At 38.5% G+C, this 21,433-nt stretch overlaps 1 protein-coding gene across 2 annotated transcripts in view; it reads left to right on the top strand.

The window, feature by feature from the left end:
- The window catches only part of FSD1L (fibronectin type III and SPRY domain containing 1 like), a 30,450-nt gene extending 12,787 nt beyond the window's left edge, over positions 1–17,663 (top strand). Inside the window, exons 5-13 of one of the 2 annotated variants that reach the window (XM_082336605.1) lie at positions 1,494–1,615; positions 5,593–5,802; positions 6,137–6,235; positions 7,987–8,113; positions 10,753–10,785; positions 14,501–14,598; positions 15,074–15,325; positions 15,655–15,743; positions 17,527–17,663. In XM_082336605.1, the coding sequence (XP_082192731.1) occupies positions 1,494–1,615; positions 5,593–5,802; positions 6,137–6,235; positions 7,987–8,113; positions 10,753–10,785; positions 14,501–14,598; positions 15,074–15,325; positions 15,655–15,743; positions 17,527–17,646 (1,150 nt within the window). In that variant the 3' untranslated portion in view covers positions 17,647–17,663. The remainder of the gene's footprint in view (positions 1–1,493; positions 1,616–5,592; positions 5,803–6,136; positions 6,236–7,986; positions 8,114–10,752; positions 10,786–14,500; positions 14,599–15,073; positions 15,326–15,654; positions 15,744–17,526) is intronic. The other variant, XM_082336606.1, reaches the window with a different exon arrangement.
- The last annotated feature ends 3,770 nt before the right edge of the window (positions 17,664–21,433 follow it).

Raw genomic sequence — 21,433 nt, 5'->3', positions numbered from 1 at the left:
TTTTATCTGTAATAAGCATCCTATTACTGTTGTAGTTTCTTGAAATGCTGTGTGATCTAATCCTTTTGAATCAATTGTGGATGGTTCTCTTGTCTAAGATCGGTCCCTAAACAGAAGTTAAAAAGCTGTCTGAAGCTGACTACTCAGTGTGCTCTTACTGCTAATCAGAGGATTATTCTTCCTTAAGGAGAGATTTACTCTACCCATCTGGCCAAGCAGCGGAATCTGCTCGGCAGCCCATACTGAATTTCAGAACGTCAGCTCTGTCTTGGGAAATCAGTTGACCTGTATCTTTTATGATGCGTATTATATCCCAAAATTGTAATGCTTGTCACTCTTGACATGCCTATAACTTTAATACTCAACCTCGTATTTCCTCCCCCTTCTTCACTACCTGAATTTTTTGTTTTTCACCATTCTTTAATGTACCTGTAGTTAGCACACAATCTCTTTTAATACTAGTGAAGTACTTACTGTGTATCACTTCCTGTGAGCTATTAGGTGTTGTAAAGGTGCCACAGATCTGTGGGTGTAAATTGGTTACAACTGTTTGCAGTTGACTTTCTTTTGTGGTGTGTATATTACTTTCTAGTTAAGAATTTATTTTTTTTTAAAGGAGAAGTTAGGACCTGTGTGCTGTCTGAATCAATGTTGTTCAAATGCTGCTGTGTGGCCTAATGTCTTCAGAGTGACAGAACTATACAAGAGATTTATTCTCCTTTTTTTTGGTGGTGTAGTTAATGGAGTACAGGAGTGTCTTAGGAGTATTCAGAATAAGGACTGAGCTAAGATTTCAAAAGTGGAAATGGGAGCTGTGCTTCAGTGTATCTTGTAAGACTGATCTGATGCTTGCATGTTCCAAAGCAATAGAGTGTCTGCAACTTAAATGGTTCTTCATCCTCTGATAAGATCAGAGGTAGATATGAAATCAGAATATTCAGCTTGTTCACTGCTATTTATAAATGCCTTCTGAGCAATATTTAACACGTGAAAATGCACTTTGGAGGTAATGAGTGGATCTTGTCGAGCAGAAAAGTCTTTGGACCTTTCTAAACTAAAGGTTTAAGTTTCAGATTTCTAAGTATATAAAAATGTGATCCTGATTCTGCAGTGCTTTAGATTTTTCATACTTCCTGATTTTGTGTGAAGTGGTGTGTGAGTTTTGTCTCCTATCCAAGTTTTTTTTCACTAGTAAAAGACATTTAAGCTCTTCTGTAGTCACTTCTAGTATTTCTTTGCCTAGTAATATGGAACAATTGGGACATAGCACCGTATTCTCTTTGAGACAGTGACATTAGGAAAACTCTCTCTTTTGGAGTCTGTCCTAAATGGTAAACAGTTTTCTACTAGAAAAATGTTCTGATCTTTGATCAGTATTTTGGCTAACAGTTTGACATTAACAATACAGATTATCTGATTGCTGTTTTTGAAAATGGCTATAGAACTTAAACAATGCAAAATCCATTTTGCTAATGCTGCTTTCTTGACTTTAGAGTCACAATGGCTTCAGCATTCCGCATCTCTCTGAAACCAAAGGTCAGTGATAGTATGACTCATTTGATGGTGGACTTCGCTCTGGAAAGGCGCATGCTCCAGGCTGTGAAGTTTTTGCCAGGTAAAAACTGTATGCAGTGAGTTTAATTTGTTACTACTTGAATAACTTACTATATTTAAAACAAACAAACAAACCAAAACCATACCTCTTACACCCTAATGAGCAGATTTTTCAGAGTACCTAAATTCATTATTATTCATTGGATGTTAAGCTGAATACCTTGAGGGTAAAAGAGTTTTCTAGTTTTATCGTGTCAAAATCTACATAATATAGCATTTCAGAAAATAACATTGATCTCAGAAGTGAGAATGAGTCTTCCAGACCATGTTTTTCTTGAGTTGTCAGTTCCTCTGTACTTTCGGAAGTTATCTTAAATTTCTCAAGACTGTACCTGCTAGCTTGATGCTTAGTGACACTCTGAAGTCCTAGTCATCTGCAGTAGTGTTATGCATGGAACTGTAAGCTAATATGTCACAAGAGTGGTGATATGGTCTGAAATGCAAGAGAGGTATAATCTACTAGGGCAGTGATACTACCATAATACAAAATGTGTATTGATGCACCTATTTGTTACTGTTCAAAAGTAAACTTAGGTGCAGTATTCCACTATGTCTTTCATGTGTCTTTATTCATGTTGCTTTCCTATTTAAACCACTTTGCCCTTGACTGATACCAAGAATATATTGACAAGAATACTCCTGGCAGGGATGTAAATTCTTTTGTCTCTAGGTCACTAATCCAAATCTGTTAAAGACTTGGTAGCATCAGTTTACATTTCTGCCTGTTTATCTTGTATGCTGGAGATACAGTATGTGGTAGCAGGTGTAGTAAATGAACATTATTCCTTAGTGGTCAGCTAGCAGTGTCTAGGCAGAAATTCACCTTTTAGTCTGTCCTGGTTTTGGCTGGGATAGAGTTAATTTTCTTCCTAGTAGCTGGTGTAGTGCTGTGTTTTGGATTTAGGATGAGAACAATGTTGATAACTGATGTTTTGGTTGTTGCTGAGTAGTGTTTACCCTAGTCAAGGACTTTTCAGCTTCTCATACTGCCCTGCCAGTGAGGAGGCTGGAGGTGCACAAGAAGCTGGGAGAGGGCACAGCCAGGACAGCTGATCCAAAGGCATATTCCATACCATATGATGTCATGCTGAACAAAAAACTGCGGGAGGTTGGCGTGGGGGGGGTGGGGCGGGGGGTGGGGCCGGGCCGCTGCTTGGGAACTGGCTGGGCATTGGTCAGTGGGTGGTGTGCAATTGCATTGTGCATCACTTGTTTTGTATATTCTTTTATCATTATTATTATTTTCCCTTCTTTTTCTGTCCTATTGAATTGTCTTTATCTCAACCCATAAGCTTTACCTTTTTTCTGATCCTCTCCCCCATCCCACTGTGGGGGGAGTGAGCAGACAGCTGTGTGGCATTTAGCTGCCTGCTGGGTTAGATTCTGGGTGGCAATCATTGCTCTGTATTTCACAGATAAGGAAACAAGGTAGGTAAGCTGATCACAGTGCACCTGTTTAGCAGGAAAGGGAGTGTAAAGATCTAAAGGCAAGCATGAACGAAGTCTTATATCTAGGTGAAGATATTACTTAATATGACCCATCTTATACATGCATTTTCCTTATCAAATACGTAGGAAATTGTTTGGGCCTTTGATTTGTAAACAGGAAAATTATCTGTCTGTGTATCAATCTTGCTTTCTTCTACTGTAGTGTCAAGCTATCAAATTACTGGGACACCAAATACTGATAGCTCAAACTGTTGCAGGCAAAATTGTGCTGAGCATTGATAGACCTTCATACACCAGGAAATATTAATGCCCTAGTGTGGGAAGTTGAAAACAGATTTGTTGTTGTGGTAATGCAGGCATTTGAACACTGCTTGCCAGAATTATGCTGAAGACTTGGTCAGTCCAAACACATGGAAGCCTCTTTATCTGGTATCTTATACCATGACAAAAATAATTGGGGTAGGTAGCTAAGCTTTACAGGTATATGTTCTGAAATACTTGTCCTCATCTTAATTTTTTCTTTTGTCTAAGAAGGGATCTTACTGTTGTTATTCTCAAGTTATTGTTGGATGACTTTGAAATTTGATGGCAAATACATGTGATGAAGAGTTGAGAATTTGTTGTGGTTTAATCCTGGCGGGCAGCTAAGAACCATACAGCTGTGTGCGTACTCCCCACTGCCACAGTGGGATGGGGGGAATCAGAAGGGTAAAGGGAAGAAAACTTTTGGGTTGAGATAAAGACAGTTTAATAGGTAAAGCAAAAGCTGTGCACATAAGTGAATTCATTGGCTGCTTCCCATTGGCAGGCAGATGTTTAGCCATCTCCAGGAAAGCAGGGCTTTATCATGTGTAACAGTTAATTGGGAACACAAAATGTCACTGCCCTGAAGGTCCCTCCCTTCCTTCTTCTTCCCCCAGCTATATATGCTGAGCCTGATGTCATATGGTGTGGAATATCCCTTGGGTCAGTTGGGGTCAGCTGTCCTGGCTGTGTCCCCTCCCAACTTCTTGTGCACCCCCAGCCTGCTTTATCAAAACTGTTTTCATCACAAATCCAAAGCATAGCACTGGACAAGTCTCTATGAAGAAATGTAACTCTGTCCCAGCCAAAACCAGTACAGACTTGAATACTTTTGCTTTTCGGTCTCTTCTATGCTGCTTTTTTGTTCTCAAGCATTTTAAACCTATGCCACCAATTTCGGTGTAATTCCTGCTTGGCTTAAACTGCAGGGATGTGAGGGGTAAAAGGGTGTGTTTCAATAGTGCTAGGTTAAAATATTTGAACAGATCATGAAGAGAAGGTGTAGGAAGGTGTGAAGTAGTGTGCATAAAGCAAACAAGGCCTTCTGCTTCTAGTGGACCTGCTATAGCTAGGAGGTGTTTGTATCTAGATAGTAGAATTACACATCTCTAAATGACTCAGCCATAATTAATGTGATTCTGATTGTCATCAGTCGTTGTGGAGGGGAATCATAGCTAACAATATGTTCAAGAAATAGTTGTTTCAGCTGCATAAAGGCAACCTGTAGGTAATTAGGACTTGGTCACTGGGACATAACTATACAGAACAACACAGTTAAGGGCTTCTGTGTTATGGAAAGGGATGACTTTTGACAAACAATCTGCAGATCTATCAGTTCCACAGATCCATGAGTATTGTACTTTTTTGATATTCCTGCTTGATGCATTGACTTGCAGGCCACTTTTATATCTATTTCAAGCTTTTGTGAATGCTGAAACAAAGGAAGAGCTTTTGCATATTCTTCCTCCAAAAACTGCAAACAATAAAAAAATCTTTATCAGTTCCTTCAGCAGAAGTCTTCCTTGAATGTACTTTGAACACTATGAAGAGTATGAAAATGCCTTTTTTTGAAAAACATTTTCCAGTGATTTAAGTGCTCTTTGATTTCACGGAAATAGGCTTCTATTGTCTATAAGCAAAACTTCAGTCTTTTCTTTAGTGAATCTTAGGAATTCTTTAATTCTTTCCCCTTCTTTCAAGACACAGGATGAACAGGAAAGAAAACTAGGTAACTGCTGACTGGCTAGTGGAAACTATTACACTGTTAGTTATCTGTAGTGGTGGAAGTAAACTTAAGTGATTCCGTTTGAGGGCTGCAGCTGTACTTACCTTCCAAAGACTCAGAAATAAAAGTTTACTTCTTAATGTTCTTCCTGTGTAGTGTTATTCTAAATGTAGGTTCATAATTGTAAGTCCACTCTACTCTAGCATGTCCTTCTTACTGCTTCCAGAAGGGGATCACCCCAACTTCCTGACACAACAAACATCTGGAAAATGTGATGCAAATGTTCACTCTAGAGCTAATGCGTATTTCTTCTTTTGTAAAATGCATGTTAAGTGAAAGCGATATGCCTAGTCTTCTATTATGCTTTGCTAATGGAATAGATCCTCTGAAAGGAATGAGAGTTACCGGGCCAAGGGCAATTTCTGTAAATCCAAGGAGAACAAATTAATATTCCATTCATTCTCTTCTTTAAACTGATCTGTATATTTGTATTTCTGCAGTCCCTAAAGCTCCGGAGATAGATCTAGCAGCATGTCTGGTTGCTGATAACTGCATAACAGTATCGTGGAGAATGCCTGAAGAAGACAGCAGAATTGATCATTTTGTACTGGAGTATAGGAAAACCAACTTTGATGGGCTTCCTCGAGTAAAAGATGAACAGCGTTGGGAACTGATAGACTATATTAAAGCTAATGAATATACACTATCAGGTAAATGTTTTTATACTTCAAAACCAAGAATATTGATATAACTCTTTATGCTTGGAAGTTTTGCAAAATACCCATTTTCCTGTATGTAATGAAGCTTCCACTGTTTTCACATTAATCTTGGGTACTTTGTACAATAATGGCTCTGCCTTTTATTTTAACTTTTGTCAAAAGGTTTTGTAAAAAATCATGTCTTAAATTAAGTTCATACTGATATTTATGCTTTTTTTTTTGCGGGTTGAGATAAATGGAGGACAGCTACATGGAATAGATCTTAGTCTTGTAAAAATTGTCAGTAATTAATATCAATTCAAGCTTCTAAACATTCCCTTTTTAGGTCTGAAATTTGATACAAAATACATGAACATTAGAGTACAAGCTTGCAACAAAGCTGTGGCAGGAGAATACTCTGATCCTGTGACTCTGGAAACCAAAGGTAAAATTTGAAAGACTCTATAACCTTAGATGTAGTGAAAACCCTGTGCTTACTGTTCTGTCTTCATATATGAACTTGTGTGTTAAGTCTGCTTCTGCATGAGCACTGCTGAAACATGTTTCCTAAGTGAAAAGGAAAACAACCATTTCTGTAAAGGATTAAGAAGCTTATTGGCACAGAGCTGGACTTTTAGCACTCAGATACTAAGAATGAGTTACTAATGTAACTTTCTTCAACAGAGCTTGACATTGCTTGTTTTGAACTGTGGATTGTCAGTATTATGTGCTGCTACATCATACCAACATATAGCAAGAGAAGATAAACGTTGTGGCTTAGCATCAGTAGGACTTTTAGGGCATCTAAACGGTTGGTGTAGTTGGCTGGTTATTGGTACTTGGCATGTGACAGGTAATAGCTTTCTGTAAATAGAATGCGCTGAAAAGGAGTTTTGACTTAGTAGCTGCAGATTCTAATCACTGTCAATATTCAAAGAATAGGCAGCTCCAAATTGCTAAAGTTATTAAGTCATTGTGTTAGAAATCAGTTGGTCTGAGGATGATGGCTTCCTAACATCATTTTGTAAATAAACTAGAAGAACAATTTCATGGAAGTGATGTTTTGTGACAGAACACAAGTCTTAACTATTGTGGTGGAGGTAATGATCCTGAGGCTTTAATTATAGCCAAGTCTGTAGTGTAAAGAGCAAAATGACTGATATGAACTGGATAATTAAAACATAAATTCTGTTACTTGTGAATGTTACTTCATAAAACCAAAGCTATATGGAATTTGAATGAGCTGATGGGCATTCTGGTAACTTTTCTAAAACTATTTTAATACTCTTAAGCAACACTCATTGTCAGATATATAGTATCCATTTAATAGCCACTTACATTCCTTACTCCAGTACCAGAAAAATAATTCTGATTTTGATTATTTGGGCAGTTACCATGCTTCCCATATTATTTTCATTTTTTCTGTGACCATTTAGTTCACTTTCTTTAATAATCAGCCCATAGAAACTCAGTATCCTTATGCATGCATTTACCTTATTGTTTTTTAGACTTGTGTACTGTTGAGCTCTCAACTCTTAAAATCTCACATACACGTTCTTTCAGAATCAGACTGTAATATCTGATGGTATTAGGACGCTGACAGAATATCCTGTAAATAAACATCTTTAGGGAACTTGGCATGTTATATTAGTTTTGTTTTCTTGGATGAAGGACTTGGCTGCAACAAATGCCAAGTCTCTTCTAGTTGCATGCGTCCTCTACTGTTCTGCAGTTGACTTCACAGTTCAGCTCTTGTCTGCCTGTATGTGCTACCCTGTCAATTTAGTATTCTCCAAGTCTGCAGTCCTTATTAATCATAAACACCTTGCTGGAGAATCGGTGCTGCAAGGTACGGAAAATAAGCATACCTTTTTAAATCATTCATGGTTGTAATGATCTAGGGAGTAGGCTGTAACTGGCAGAAAGCACTAGCTGAATTTAATTGCTGATACTGCAGCATTATAAAGATGAAAAAACTTACTTTGATGTAACCTATGCACTGAAGGTAGATAGTTGGGCTTTATTTAAAGGGCTCCTTACCTTGATTACAAGCATCAGACTAAAAAGCTGATGTTTCTACTAAGTCGAATAGTACTCTGCTACAATCTTACTACTGCTTCTATCATTTTCTATGAATAGGTGCTGTTGGGAGAGAGCATTATACCATTTCACTGTTTTGCATTTTGTCTTGACCAGCATTTGTGTTCAGTTTGGACAGTACTTCATCTCATCTAAACTTGAAAGTTGAAGATACCTATGTTGAATGGGATCCTACTGGAGGCAAAGGCCAAGAAAAAATAAAAGGGAAGGAAAATAAAAGCAGGTAAGAACTTTATTTTGTAAATGCTTATGTTGTCTGGGATGTCTCACTGGCAGTTAAGGGAAGAGGACAAGGGGAATTAAAGCACTTGAGGAATTAAAGCACCAAAGGAATTTTCATTCAGAAATCTTTTTCTGGAAGAAATCTTAATTTTTTATTTCCCTTGCCATGTCACACAGATGTGGAGGCTATTTATGGAAGCTGTTAGAAATGTGTCCTAATCATTAAGTGGTATTTAGTTCTTTTTAAAATACATTTGTTAGGGTATCATTCAAGGTACTGAAACAACTTGTAGATGTGGTGGGTCGACCTTGGCTCACCACCAGGTGCCCACCAAGCTGCTCTATCGCTTCCCCTCCTCAACTGGACAGTGGCAGACAAAATATGATGAAAGGTTCGTGGGTCGAGATAAGGACAGGGAGATCACTCTGCAATTACTGTCATGGGCAGAACACTTGAGTTGGAGAAATTTAAATTAACTTATCGCCAATCAAAAGTCAGAGTAGGATAATGAGAAATAAGAAATCTTAAAATACCTTTCCCCCACCCCTCCCTTCTTCCCAGGCTCCACTTCACTCCTGACTTCTCTACCTCCTCCCCTTGAGCAGTGCAGGAGGAGGGGGAATGGGGGTTGCAGTGAATTCATGATGCGTTTTCTCTGCTGCTCCTTCCTCTTCACCTTCTTCCCCTGCTCCAGTGTAGGGTTCTTTCCACGGGCTGCAGTCCTTCATGAACCGCTCCAGCATGGGCCCTTTCTGCAGGGTACAGACCTTCAGGAATGGACTGCTCCAGTGTTAGTCCCACATGGGGTCACAAGCCCTGCCAGCAAACCTGCTCCAGTGTGGGCTCCTCTCTCCACGGGTCCACAGGTCCTGCCAGGAGCCTGCTCCAGCGCAGGCTCTCATGGGCTGCAGCTTCCTTCAGGGCCCATCCACCTGCTCCCATGTGAGGTCCTCCACAGGCTGCACGGTGGCTATATTCTCATTCCTCTCCCAGCTGCTCCTGCACAGCATTTGTTACCCTTTCTTAAATGTGTTATCACAGAGGCATTACCACAGTCGCTGAGTGGTTCAGCTTTGGCCAGCAATGGTCCATCTTGGAGCTGGCTGTCACTGGCTCTGTCTGACATGATGGCAGCTTCTGGCATCTTCTCACAGAAGCCACCTGTGCAGCTGCCCCCCCCCCCCCCCCCCCCCCCAAACCTTGCCACGTAAACCCAATACAATAGATAAGGTAAATGTCAGCAAGCAACCCAATGTAATTCTATGTTTAGTAGTGTTGCAGGTCAATACTGGTGAATAGACAACTTTCCTACTATAAAATATAAGGAAAGACATGGCTGCTTTGTCTTTTTGAAAAAGGTAAGATTAAATAAAATCGGTACTATAGGTGGTGTCTGAATTTATCTCATAACCGTCATTGGTGAGGAAAAGGTATCAGTAAAACAAGCCAGTAGCAAAAGATAATGGATAGTGGAACATAACTCTTGTAAAAGTGGTAGCCCTGAATATATTTACCAACTAATTTCATCTAGGAAAAGCTCTTAAGCAACTTCAACAAAATTCTTGGTAGATTGTTGAGTGTTAAGCACTTAGCTTTGTGCTATTCAGAATCACTGAATAAATATGGTTGGAAGAACATCACTAGATCAGTCTACTCTGGCTGATCATTGACTGTATCCAGGGATGAAGAATGTTTTAACTTGCTGGGCCTCTAGTCCAGAACACCCTCATAGGAGAGGAGGAATATCCTGATATCTGACTGGAATTTCCTGTGGTGCAATGAGTACCAGGTGCCTCTCAGCTATCAGTGTGCACCCCTCTCAGAAAAGGCTGCTCAATCTTCTGTGTACCTTCCTGTTACATTGTTAAAGACAACAACTAGCTCTTGTCTTCCTGAGGCTGAGCAAAGCCAATTGTCTTCCTGTGCTCCAGTAGCTTAATTGTGTTGTTGGCCCTCCACTGGACTTGCTCTAGTATGTCAGTGTATTGTCCCGAGCAGGCCAGACCTTGATGCAGGACTTCAGGCTCAGTCTGACAAGTGCCAAATTGAGAGGAGCAGTTGCTTGCCTTGGCCTCCTGGTTGCTGTCTTACTGCTACAGCCCAGGATGTGGTTGGCCACCTCTGCCACAAGGGCACAGTGCAGTGTGTTGTCCACTGTTGTTGTCCACCTGTTGTCACCTCCCTACTGCTTTTCTGCAGAATTGCTCTTCCCTCAGTTGTCCCACAGCCTGTCCTATTGTGTGGCGTTCTCTCATCTGGAGAACACTATCCATAGCTGTGAGCCTGGTGTTCAACTGGTTCTGTACACAGCTTATGGCCCACTACCCAGTTTGTATCTCACCTCTTGAGGTTTGGGAACGGGTCAAAAGCCTTGCTAAAGTCAAGGTGTGAACAGTGTCTGTTGCTGTTGCCTTGTCCACAGAGCTGGTTACTTCTTCCTCAAAGGCAATTAATTGACTTTCAACATGCGCTTTTCAGTATGAAGAGCCCTGCTTGAGATAATTTATGAACAAACACCTTCCCTATAGGCATATACTGCCAGAAGCATGGTAGAGTAAGTTTTAGTGGCATCTTAAAGACGGGGGTAACTTCTGTAGTAATAGAGCAGTTGTTTAATGACTACTTATTTATGTCAACAGTGGCCAGAATCCTCTGCTGAAGAGCAATAGAAGGTGACAATATACCTCTTACTCCTAGGATCTAGCACCTAATTTTGTTGGGAGTCTATGCTACTTTACTTTGCTTGATGTAGTGAGAAATAAATCTAATAGCCTTTATCAGTAGCAGGACACATATGCTTTTAAAAATTATTTTGAAGTTTAATTTGGATTCATAGAGATTATGTATATATTTTCCAGTGACTGGAAAACAATCTGCCTGGAAGGATGCATTGTAGTGTGTGGGAGACCAGATTTGCAATGGTTGGAAGAGCATTATGTATTCTAGTTTTGATACAAAGATCCCTGTTATTTACAGATACATTAATAAGGAGATAATATATAAAGTATATCTAAAATAAGGATATGATATATAAAATAAGGAGGTGATTGGTGACAGCCAGCATGGCTTCGCTGAGGGCAAATCGTGCCTGACAAATTTGGTGGCCATGTACAATGGGGTTATAGCATTGGTGGATGAGGGAAGAGCAACAGATGTCATCTACCTGGACCAAAACAAATGCCCAAGTTCCTGATTTCTTTTAGGTTTTACTCCTCTGTATTCATCCATCAGGTAGATATATCTTTGGCTTGTGGTCAGCAGTAAAGAGAAGTTCGTGTTGGTGAAACAAGCTTTTGAAGTTGTTGAGTGTCAATAGCCTTACTACACAAAGCATATCAACTTATGCTAAACTAAGTTTTAAAGCTGTGTTGGAGATATCAGTACCTGCTCAACAAACTCTGGGAGTTTTAAACCTTGGTCTCTCTTTGTAGTTGTCAGTAAAGAACTTCCCTAGTTCTGGCCTTTGTTTTGGTAGAAGGACATGGTCACATGTGTAACTTGGCATCTCAGGCTGACCATTTCTAGCAGGAGATTTAGATGAGCTTTGATTCTTGCAGGAGGCTTTTGTTCTCTGTTAAGAGTATGTGTGTGACGTTCTCTGCATTAGAGGGAAAATTTGAAGCTAGCTCCATAGCTGGTGGAAAAAGTTGCAGTATAATTGTTCTAAACATCTAATGTAAAGCTTTCAAGGGTTGGAAAGACATGATGGCAATAAAATGCTAAATGATCTATAACGTATTTGTTAGACTAGAAAACAGCCTCTGGGTAACTTCTGATATCCCTCCATGGATAACTTCTGATATCTCTCCTTGACCTTTCTTCTCCAAAAGAGAATACATATTGCTTGGAATATGTTTTATTTGCTGAAATGAATAAGAAAACTGAGACTAACTGCAGTGCTGGAGGCAACAACCCTAACCATAAGATGAGAATATCTGGTCACTGAATAGTGGAAGAAACACATCAGTTACTATACTAGCTAATGAAAACTGCTGTATTGGAAAAGGGGCACCAAACAGACTTTCTGCTATAAAATTTCCTTCCTTTCCCTATTGGAAAGGAGACTTAAGCACGGGGCGGGGTTGGAAACAAACAAACAAAACAAACCAAAACTGTTTTTTCAAACTTTTATACCAAATATTTAATGTTGTTGTCTGAACTGTCAAAGGCTGTTAGATTTTGAGTGGGCAAAGCACATGTGGTGGTCATTTACAGAAGACTTGAACAAAATAAATGGTATTGAGGACCTTTAAATGTCTTTCTAACTTTGAGAAAATACGAACAAAGCACCTGCATTTTTCTTATGATGATTCTCTAAATGGCCACATTGCTTTCTGCATAACTCATTTATACTGTATCTAATAGAAAAATTTCAGCAGCTTTATTTGGAAGTGTGAGTGAATGATCTTTGATGCACTTGAAGCAAGATGCAATCTGCAGAGTGATGCTTCCCCTCAAAATTATGCTTTAATTCTTGGCTTTGCTTTTTTTCATGCTATCACTTGTTACCTTTTTCTTTGGTAAGTAAACTACAGCTTCCTCCATGTTAACAAAATTCAAAAGCATTTCATGTGGTGCACTCGCACGATATACACTTACCCCCTTCATGTAACTCTTGGAAGCAGTTTAGAAGTGTAGCTGTCATCTCATCAGTACTGTCAAATTTATATGATAAATGGTAGTGCTAAAGCAGACAACCTTTTCATTGTGATTTCTTGTAGACTTCTGTAACTGGAATAAACCAAACTTAGTCATGAAGATGGACCAGAGATTCTAGCATACTTATGTATGACAGCTTAATACCACTCAGCTTTTGATTCCTATGTGACTTTATTTTAATGAAAGTATTAGGCAAAAGGGACATTTTCTAACCCTTTATGAAATGGTATTTGAGAACAATTCCAGAAAACTTGAAATCAGTGTTGAATGAATCAGAAAGGAAACGAGCTAAACTTCACTGTATTAGTGGACATTTAAGTAGCAATTAACTTTACCAAATGGTAGCTGAAGGGAAAGCTGGAGAGAAAATTTTGTTTAGTGTGTAGTAATGCTAAGGCTAATCTATGATAGACTACAGAGGATGAGGATTTGAAAATGACTTCTCACATGTGTATTTCACAGACTGATTTTGTACTTTTAACATTTTTTGTCAGTGAAATTAAACTTCAAACTGCATAGCTATTTCTGAGGAGTTAAAATCCTTTGCTACTGATCACCTTTAAAACAATAACCAGACGTGGTTCCCTGGCTACTGAGACTTAATAATCACTGTAATTTGCAAATAGTCTTCATTTTGTTTAATGGTTAAATTGCTAGGAATTATTTTGGGGGGCATAACTGAGGTAAAATGTTTGAAAACCTCATTAGGTTAAAATTATTCTTTTATGCAACTGATTGCTCATTAGAATATTCTCCAGAGCAAAGTGTGTCTTCATTTATTTTGCTATTGCTTCCTGGGAATGCTTTTGAAAAGTATGATTAGAAAATCGAAGCCTTCCTTGATTGGGATTAGACTCGTAAATTTTATAATGATTGTCGAGGAGTTGCTCTGTGCTTCTCAGCACATTGTGTTTTGACACAATTTTCTTTTCTGTAGTGTTTGATAGAGTTAACATAAATAAAATCCCCACCCTTCAATGTACTTTTGGTGTTTGATTTTTTCTTTTTTTCAGGAGAGTTGTGAGACATGAAACTGTGGAAGTCTCACGTCATCTTTTTTTAGTATAAATTATGTTTAGATTCAACACTCTTGGGCTTTATATCATCTTCAGTGTGTGTATTTTGAAATAAAATTATCACAATTTTATTCCTTTCACTCTTCATTGGGTTATACTTTTTCCTGGGATTTCAGTTATTGCTTACACAAGCCATACATGTGCTGAAAAACCTACCTTTAACATAACTGATGTTATTTTCCCATTCACTGGTATCTACATTCTAGTGAAAATTAGGCATTTTGGCCTTGAATATCAGCAGTGTATTCATACTTATCTGATTGTTGTAGTTGATCTACAAGACTTATGAGAAATCTTATGTGGAAAACCAGAAACATGAATTTTCTAAGGTTCTGCATAGTATAGGCGAAACACTTTTATACAGGCATTCATTCAAACCATGTGCCACACATCTGCTTTTTTTTCCTCCTGTTTAATTTCTCAGCTGCCTCTGAACTTGTTTGTTACGATGTCTTGTATTTTTTTTCTGGCTGTCATCTCTTCTCTTTCAGTTCTTGTGCATGCGTACTGTTAGAGGTGTTAAGTGGCTGAACTAATGCATCATTCCAATAGCTTATGTATGTTTATTGCACCCTAATTGACTTGGGAAAACTTGTTTGAGTGTGCCTTTCTGTCATTGCGTCCTAATCTTGAATGGCTCATTTCTTCTTAGAAGTGGTGGACCGTCTCCAAAGAGGACATCTGTTAGCACGAGATCCTTACCGAGGGCTGGCAGAGATCACTTTACTGGTGAATCATACACAGTGTTGGGTAAGGTGAACTTTTTACCTCTGTTACAAGTGTAATGCTGTGGAAGGGCACATTAGGTAAGAATTTGAGGGAAAACTTGTGATTGTTCAAGGCTGTGTACTTGATGCTGTCCTGCACAGAGGTAGTTTTGCCTATATAGCACCCAAATTTTGTAATACAGCAAGTGTCTTCAAGTCTGTTGAAGCTCTTTATTACAAAGCTCTTAGTGACTGACATTCACTGCTATTAAATGTGAATCAATGTTAAATGTATCTTGTCTCAATGAGGGTAAGTAAAAACTGTTTGATTCTATTTTATATTTATAGTCTATTTTCTTGTACATTTTTTTTTTTGTTCCTTGTAGTTCAGATTTTTTTTATTTCTAAGCCTTCACCTTAAAATAAAACGGGGAAGACATCACCGGTTCCTATAAGGAAGCAAGCATTGTAAGGTACACTTAATTGTAGTAACTAAATGTATTTTCTTTTTTTGGTAGGAGATACTGCTATTGAAAGTGGACAGCATTACTGGGAGGTGAGAGCCCAGAAGGACTGCAAATCCTACAGCGTGGGAGTAACGTATAGAAACCTGGGGAAGTTTGACCAGCTGGGAAAGACTAATTCAAGCTGGTGCATCCATGTCAACAACTGGCTGCAAACCACATTTTCAGCAAAACATAATAATAAAACCAAGACTCTTGATATACCTGTTCCAGACAGAATAGGAGTATACTGCGACTTTGATGGAGGTAAATTATAATCTTATGAGATTTACCTAAAAACTTAGTTAGCTATCCCTGTCAAGTTGAAGCAGTACAAGGCTAAAGTAGTATGTTACTTCCAGACTAATAGAGTCCCTTATGAAAATAAGGCCCAGAGCTGTTTGTGTAATAGTGCTTGTAATGTCAAATGACCTGGGTTCATCTATGTGACAGAGCGACTAACTGAGAATTTTAGTCGTGTGGACTGTATTTAGTGTGTTCTAGAAACCTTTCCCTGGAAAAGAATCAATTTTATAAGAAGTTGCACAGCACTAGCATTTAAACGTGTATTTCAACTTGTTTTCTGCCTCTCTTAGGTCAGCTCACATTTTATAATGCAAACTCAAAGAAGCTGTTACACACCTTCAGAACAAAGTTTACCCAGCCGTTATTACCAGGCTTCATGGTCAGTATCTATAAAATTTTGTTCAGTTTCTAGCACTGAATTCAGTTTACTGAAGACTTACTTGTTTTTTAAAGGAGGAAAATGGGAGCACTGTTTTTGGCTGACTAATAATATTTAAAAATGTTTAACTTTTTTTTGATTTCATGTGGTGCTTATAATTGCACTGTAGTAGGAGAACTCTGCACCTGGATGTCTCAGCTATGTAAATAAAAGTCATTAAACTTTTGCAGGGTAAATTAATACACATTCCGGTAGCTGATGAGCCTGCTACAATAATTGATGTGAACTGATGCAGATGGGAGCCCAAGATGCTGCAAGCTGTCAGAGCAGGTGTCATGAGACTGAGCACCACCAGGTGCTTCCCTCTCAGACACAAGACTTCTAGCTTTCAAATCTTTAAAAACTGAGTGGGATTTTCTTGCCAGTCATTTCACTGGTCTGCATAACTTTTTTTGTGGCTCTAAGGTAATCAGTGAAAACTTGCTGCAATTCTAAAGACTCAAACCTTGCAAAAACATGCACAGGAAAAGGATTAGTTACTGCGTATTGGTTTTCCTTTAATGATTTAAGTAATTTGTTCGGTAAATAGATTTGGAGACCTCAGCTGCATTATAAGGTGCCATAAAGTGCATCATACTTTGGGAGCAGGGTATAGGTCTAGGAAAACTTAAGAATCCGGAGGAGGCTAGCATGCCAGTTCATACTGACAACTCAGCTGCCTAGACACTGATCTCTAGCCTCTTGTAACTCAGCCCATAGAAAACAGAGCATGATAGTTTTTAATTGGCCTAATCACACTTTATAAAGTTATTCTTCTTTTGGGCATGGAGGAGGAATGGAAAAGTAGTAACTTGCCCAGGCAGCCTTACATCTAGCATTTCCAAACACCTGATTTTTCACTTGTATCAGAATTCGTTTCACAATTTCTACTGTTGGCTAGATGTACTGACAATAGGAGTTGGGATTTTTAATAGCTATTTATTTGGAGGTGACTAAGCAAGTTGCCTTACTGATCCCATTCAACATACAGGGAACGGAATAGCTTCAGAACGGTTGGGATACATGTGTTAGTCATCCCTCTAGCATTGCTAAGGCTGACTCATTAAGTCAGTTCCTAAGGCATCCACGGAAATGCTTACCACACTTCAGCCTATTAGTCTGTATCTCATACAGCCCCTAGTACTTAGTGATAGCAGTCTTATAGGCACTCCTTGGGTTAGCCTGAACACTTAAAGTAAAGATGACAAGCTACTTAATTACAGCTCTCAAACTTATTCATAAACATGGAGATACATTATTTGATGTAACTCAGTTGTAGAATAGAGGTCAGTGGCACTTGTGAAGCACCTGAAGCTTCTCAAAACTTTTTTTTTTGGTACTATGTTTACATTGGCATAATTCTGCCATGTCATGCTAAAACTAAGCACTGCTTTCAGATACATAGTGAGAATATTGTCATTCTAAATACTTGCTGCTAGCACATCAGCCTTCAAAGAAGTTTTCCTATTAGGATCAAATCTTTTAGTGTTAGATCTTAGACTTGCTTATAAACTTAGAGTCATAAAGCATAGTATGTGAAGCATCTTAGACTTTATGGTCTTAAAAATTAGCTTCTGTGTAATTAGAATGTTTTACGGAGTGCTGCAACTAGAGAGCAAGTGAGAAAACAAGTGAGCTGCAGGGTAAGTTTTGTGTTACGTCCATTGTGGGACAGGAGAAGAGAGATGTAGATGCTTCATAATGTTCAGAATATTGATTTTTTTTTTTTTTTTTTCTCCCTTAGATCTGGTGTGGTGGACTTACAGTCAGTACTGGGTTGCAGGTGCCAAGTGCTGTGAAAATGCTCCAGAAAAGTGAAAATGGATTGAGCGGTTCAACAAGCAGCCTAAACAATATTGCCTAGTAATGTCTATTAAACATTTCTATTGTTGAATGGTTTTTTTCTGTGTAGCTGCTACTCACAGAAGCTTGTGAGCATTGGATTAAACTGGGTTTGCTATCTACTGCTGTTTAAAGCCTGGGTACTGATAGTGCAAAGTTTTGGGGCTGAAGTGTTAGACAGAAATGTCAGACAGAAAACTGAATGGTTGCCTATTTGAAAAATAAGTGGAGAAATCAAGAGCTGTAACTACATACTTTTCTAATACTGTATTTAAGCATTTTGTTATGGGCTTGAATATTAATTTTGTTATGAATATTATTTTTCTATGAAGAATATAACAAATACCATTTTCTTAGCTCTCCTGACACGAATTACTTGACTATATATTTTATTATTACTGGGCTTCCTATTAGAACTTGTGATATCAAACATGTATTTCAAAAGAATATTGATTTGCTAGCCTAACCTGGCAAAATATCACAGCAGTATGATTTCAAAAGAATATTATAAGTCGTAGGCCTGATATGAAGAAAGAGTAAGAGCAGTCTGTGTTTTTTTTCTGATACAAAATCCTCCTATTTCCCATGAGAAACTCATTTAAATATCATATTTAGAGTGCGGCTCCTGTGAATCATGAATTACAGAAAATGTAAAAATTTACAGGTATTTAAAAACATTTTTATGTCCTTAATGAAGATGCATTACGATAGCCAGCCATTGACCTAGGAAGTATTTCAGGTAAGAGGTTCAGAACCAAAAATCCAGAGCTTTTTAAAAAAATACAGCATGGTACTGCTCTCTCAGAAGCTCTTAATTTTGGGTCATCTCTTGGCTTTCCAGTTTTGTGGCATTATTCTAATTGGATTCTGATAATTGGCAATTCACATTGTTCGTCAGATGCAAATGACAAATTACGTCTTTTTCTGTTGATAGCAGAGCTGCAGTGCAGCTGAGACTGGGAGCAAGGGTGTGAGAGCTTCAGTTCAAATGCATCTGCCTGGAGAAGAGGTGAGGGGCTGTTGCTAGAACATCTTTCAGCTTTTTCTCAAGCCAGCTTCAAGGCTGGCTAAGACTTTCTCAAAACACCTGTGTCAATATCGAAGCTGGCTTTGAGTGGAAGCGGCAGTAAATTCCTGGTCATAGGGCAGTACCCTCTGAGCCCAGGCATGAAGTTTTGCTATCTGTTCTGACTACCCTAGTGAGGATTCCTGGAACTTTCTGGATAACCAGAGAAGTCTAAAAATTGCATGATTTCTTTATCCAGCAGAAATGTAGCTTTTTTATATATATATATATATATATATATATGCTATATATATATAGCATCCCACTCTTATCTTGCTAGCTTGTACCATATGCCATGTATATGTGGCTATGAGAATGGCTTTCAGAGGATCATATTTTAAAGGATGTCTTTGTAGCCTTCAGCTTAATGCCTTTCCCTTTTTTAAGGGCAAGGAAAAAAGCGGAGAGTGAGCAAATGCTTTGCCAGCTAACATATGATCTGCTTCTGGATCTGCGGTAATATGCTTCCATCCACAAATCAAGAGAAATGATGAGCCTGGGTGTTCCATCATCATACTTCCTAGTTGGAAGCTTAGTAACAATAGTAGAATGATTCATAGTAGTGGGAGAACTAAAAAAAATCATGTTATATTCTTCATGGAAAATCTCAACTTTTCAATGAGAATGACTTGTATGTTATAGACTATTTAAACCTGCTTTCTTCCCTCTGATCAAGTCCAGGAGCCTAGAAATAATTTTCAGATACACATTTGAATCAACTGTTTCCTAACTGAAGATTTTTTCCTAATATCACCTGAAAACTGTTTCAAATTCATGCTGTTAGGATCCATAATAAGTTGGCTCCTTTCCTACAGGGCCATGGTACTTTTTCTTCTTTGTATCTTTTAGTCTGTAAAAACATGACCATCTAATCATGTTAAATCTTGTTAGTATCAATGGGTCCTTTGTGTCCATCAGGATTTCTCAAGAGGAGGAGAAATTCCTTGAAATAACTCGTAATAAACTGGTTATGATGTTCGGTGTAAAACTTAAATTTTTCTTCTTAATTTCAATACCTGCTCTAGAAAGTTCTGTTTCTCTTGAGAAATATGATGTCGACAGGACAGTTGAGCCCTTAATGTTCATTTCGTATCTGGAACTTGAACATCTCTAAACATTTGCATTGTGAACAAAGCCAGCTCTAATCTCTTGCAGAGGAACGTGCAAAACAAATCCCAGTTTAACTGTACCTTCCTCTGCCAGTTTAGTGTTTTGGGTCTTGAAATGAACAGTGTCTGAATCTGTTTCACACATTATCTACAAATGTTGTTATTATCCATGTTATTACTACGTCTGTGTAGTAATCTCAAATATTTCTTCTTCATTTCTTTCCTTTTTACTGCAGTGAACACCTGACTGGGAGTTCTAGGGTCTCAGCTGCTATGAATTCAGTGGTATGTGAGGGAGTGAGACTTGCATGCTTGGACCCTGGTGCTGTTCAGAGAGAGGAGGGTTAAGGCAGATGCCTCTTGTTCCGAGACTTGTTGTATTGAATGACTGTGGTAAACAGACATTGAAATAGGCTAGTACCTGTTCACACTGCCCAGTCGTCGGCTTGATCTTAGGTGCTCAGCTACAGCTCCTGTTTAAATTTCCCTTTTTGGAAGGAAAGGGAATGTTTACAATAAGTTAATGCATAGTGAGAAAGAACCATGAGTAATCTCCAACCCTACATAAGAGCATTTAAATTATGAAGGTTTTTTAGCAAGATGTAGTGCAACCTGCAAGGTAAATTTGATATGCACAATGTAAAAATGTAATTTTTCTTTAACACTTAGAGGGAAGCTTGAAGTATTTGATACTGTGACTTGTGACTTGCAAGTTTTAGTTTAACTGATGTCCTAGATGAACTTAACATGTGACTTTTTACCCTTAAAGGATGAATTTGTTATATAATAGTTTGCACAGATGTCAAATTTTTGCTGCTAACAGATAGTCCAATTGTTTTTAGTAAATGGGGATATGAAGAATTGCCTTAAGCACTTTAGATTTTTTTTTTTTTGGACTCTTTTCTGAGCTAGTGTCTGTCTGGTACTGGTATATTGGTGATACTTTGTTGCAGTTGATGCACTCTTTGTATGTGCAGCTAGAGAGGGATGCATGCAGCTTGTGAAGTTACGTTTTCCCAGGGGAATCTACTTCAGGGACTGGAGAGGTTGTTCTTTGGCAATGGATTAGACCTTCTGAAGGTCTGTAGTTTTGCCCTGTAGTTAACACTATGTATTAATATGCCTGGTGACTTTAATCCTCTCTGAGCCTGCCTGCTCTGGAGTTGATGCTGTTTGGTGGCTAGACAAGAATTCTCTTCTGTATGACCAAAATGAGATTTTTTTTTTTTGTTAATTTTTTTTAAAATACTGATTACTGGTAGTTTTTCAGAGTTAAAATAACTTCAGAATAACTTGTGAGGAACTGAAGGTTTCCCTTAAGTTCTTAATACATCAGAAGACTGTAGCTTTCATTGTTTCTGTGGAAAGCTGTATGAACTGCAACAAGGGATGTTGATTTCAGAAGGGATGATTTAAAAGCATCCAAGGTGATAGGTGCTTCTCCAGATACCAAATACGGATGGCAGAGGGTGACAGGTTTGTTTCTTCAGCCATCCTCTAAGCAGAAAGCGTAGAGGTTAACGTACCAATCGTGTTTTTCCCCCCCCCTTGCACTCTCCCATGTTGCTGCCGTTTCATATTAAGACTGGGGACGCTAACCGGTTCCCTCAGGAAGAACACCCGACTTGCTTTAT

The sequence above is a fragment of the Platalea leucorodia genome (assembly GCF_965183815.1).
Source record: "Platalea leucorodia genome assembly, chromosome: Z".
Classification (NCBI taxonomy): Eukaryota; Metazoa; Chordata; class Aves; order Pelecaniformes; family Threskiornithidae; genus Platalea; species Platalea leucorodia.
The sequence above is the reverse complement of the archived record's forward strand: the minus strand, read 5'-3'. Positions and strand labels throughout refer to the sequence as shown.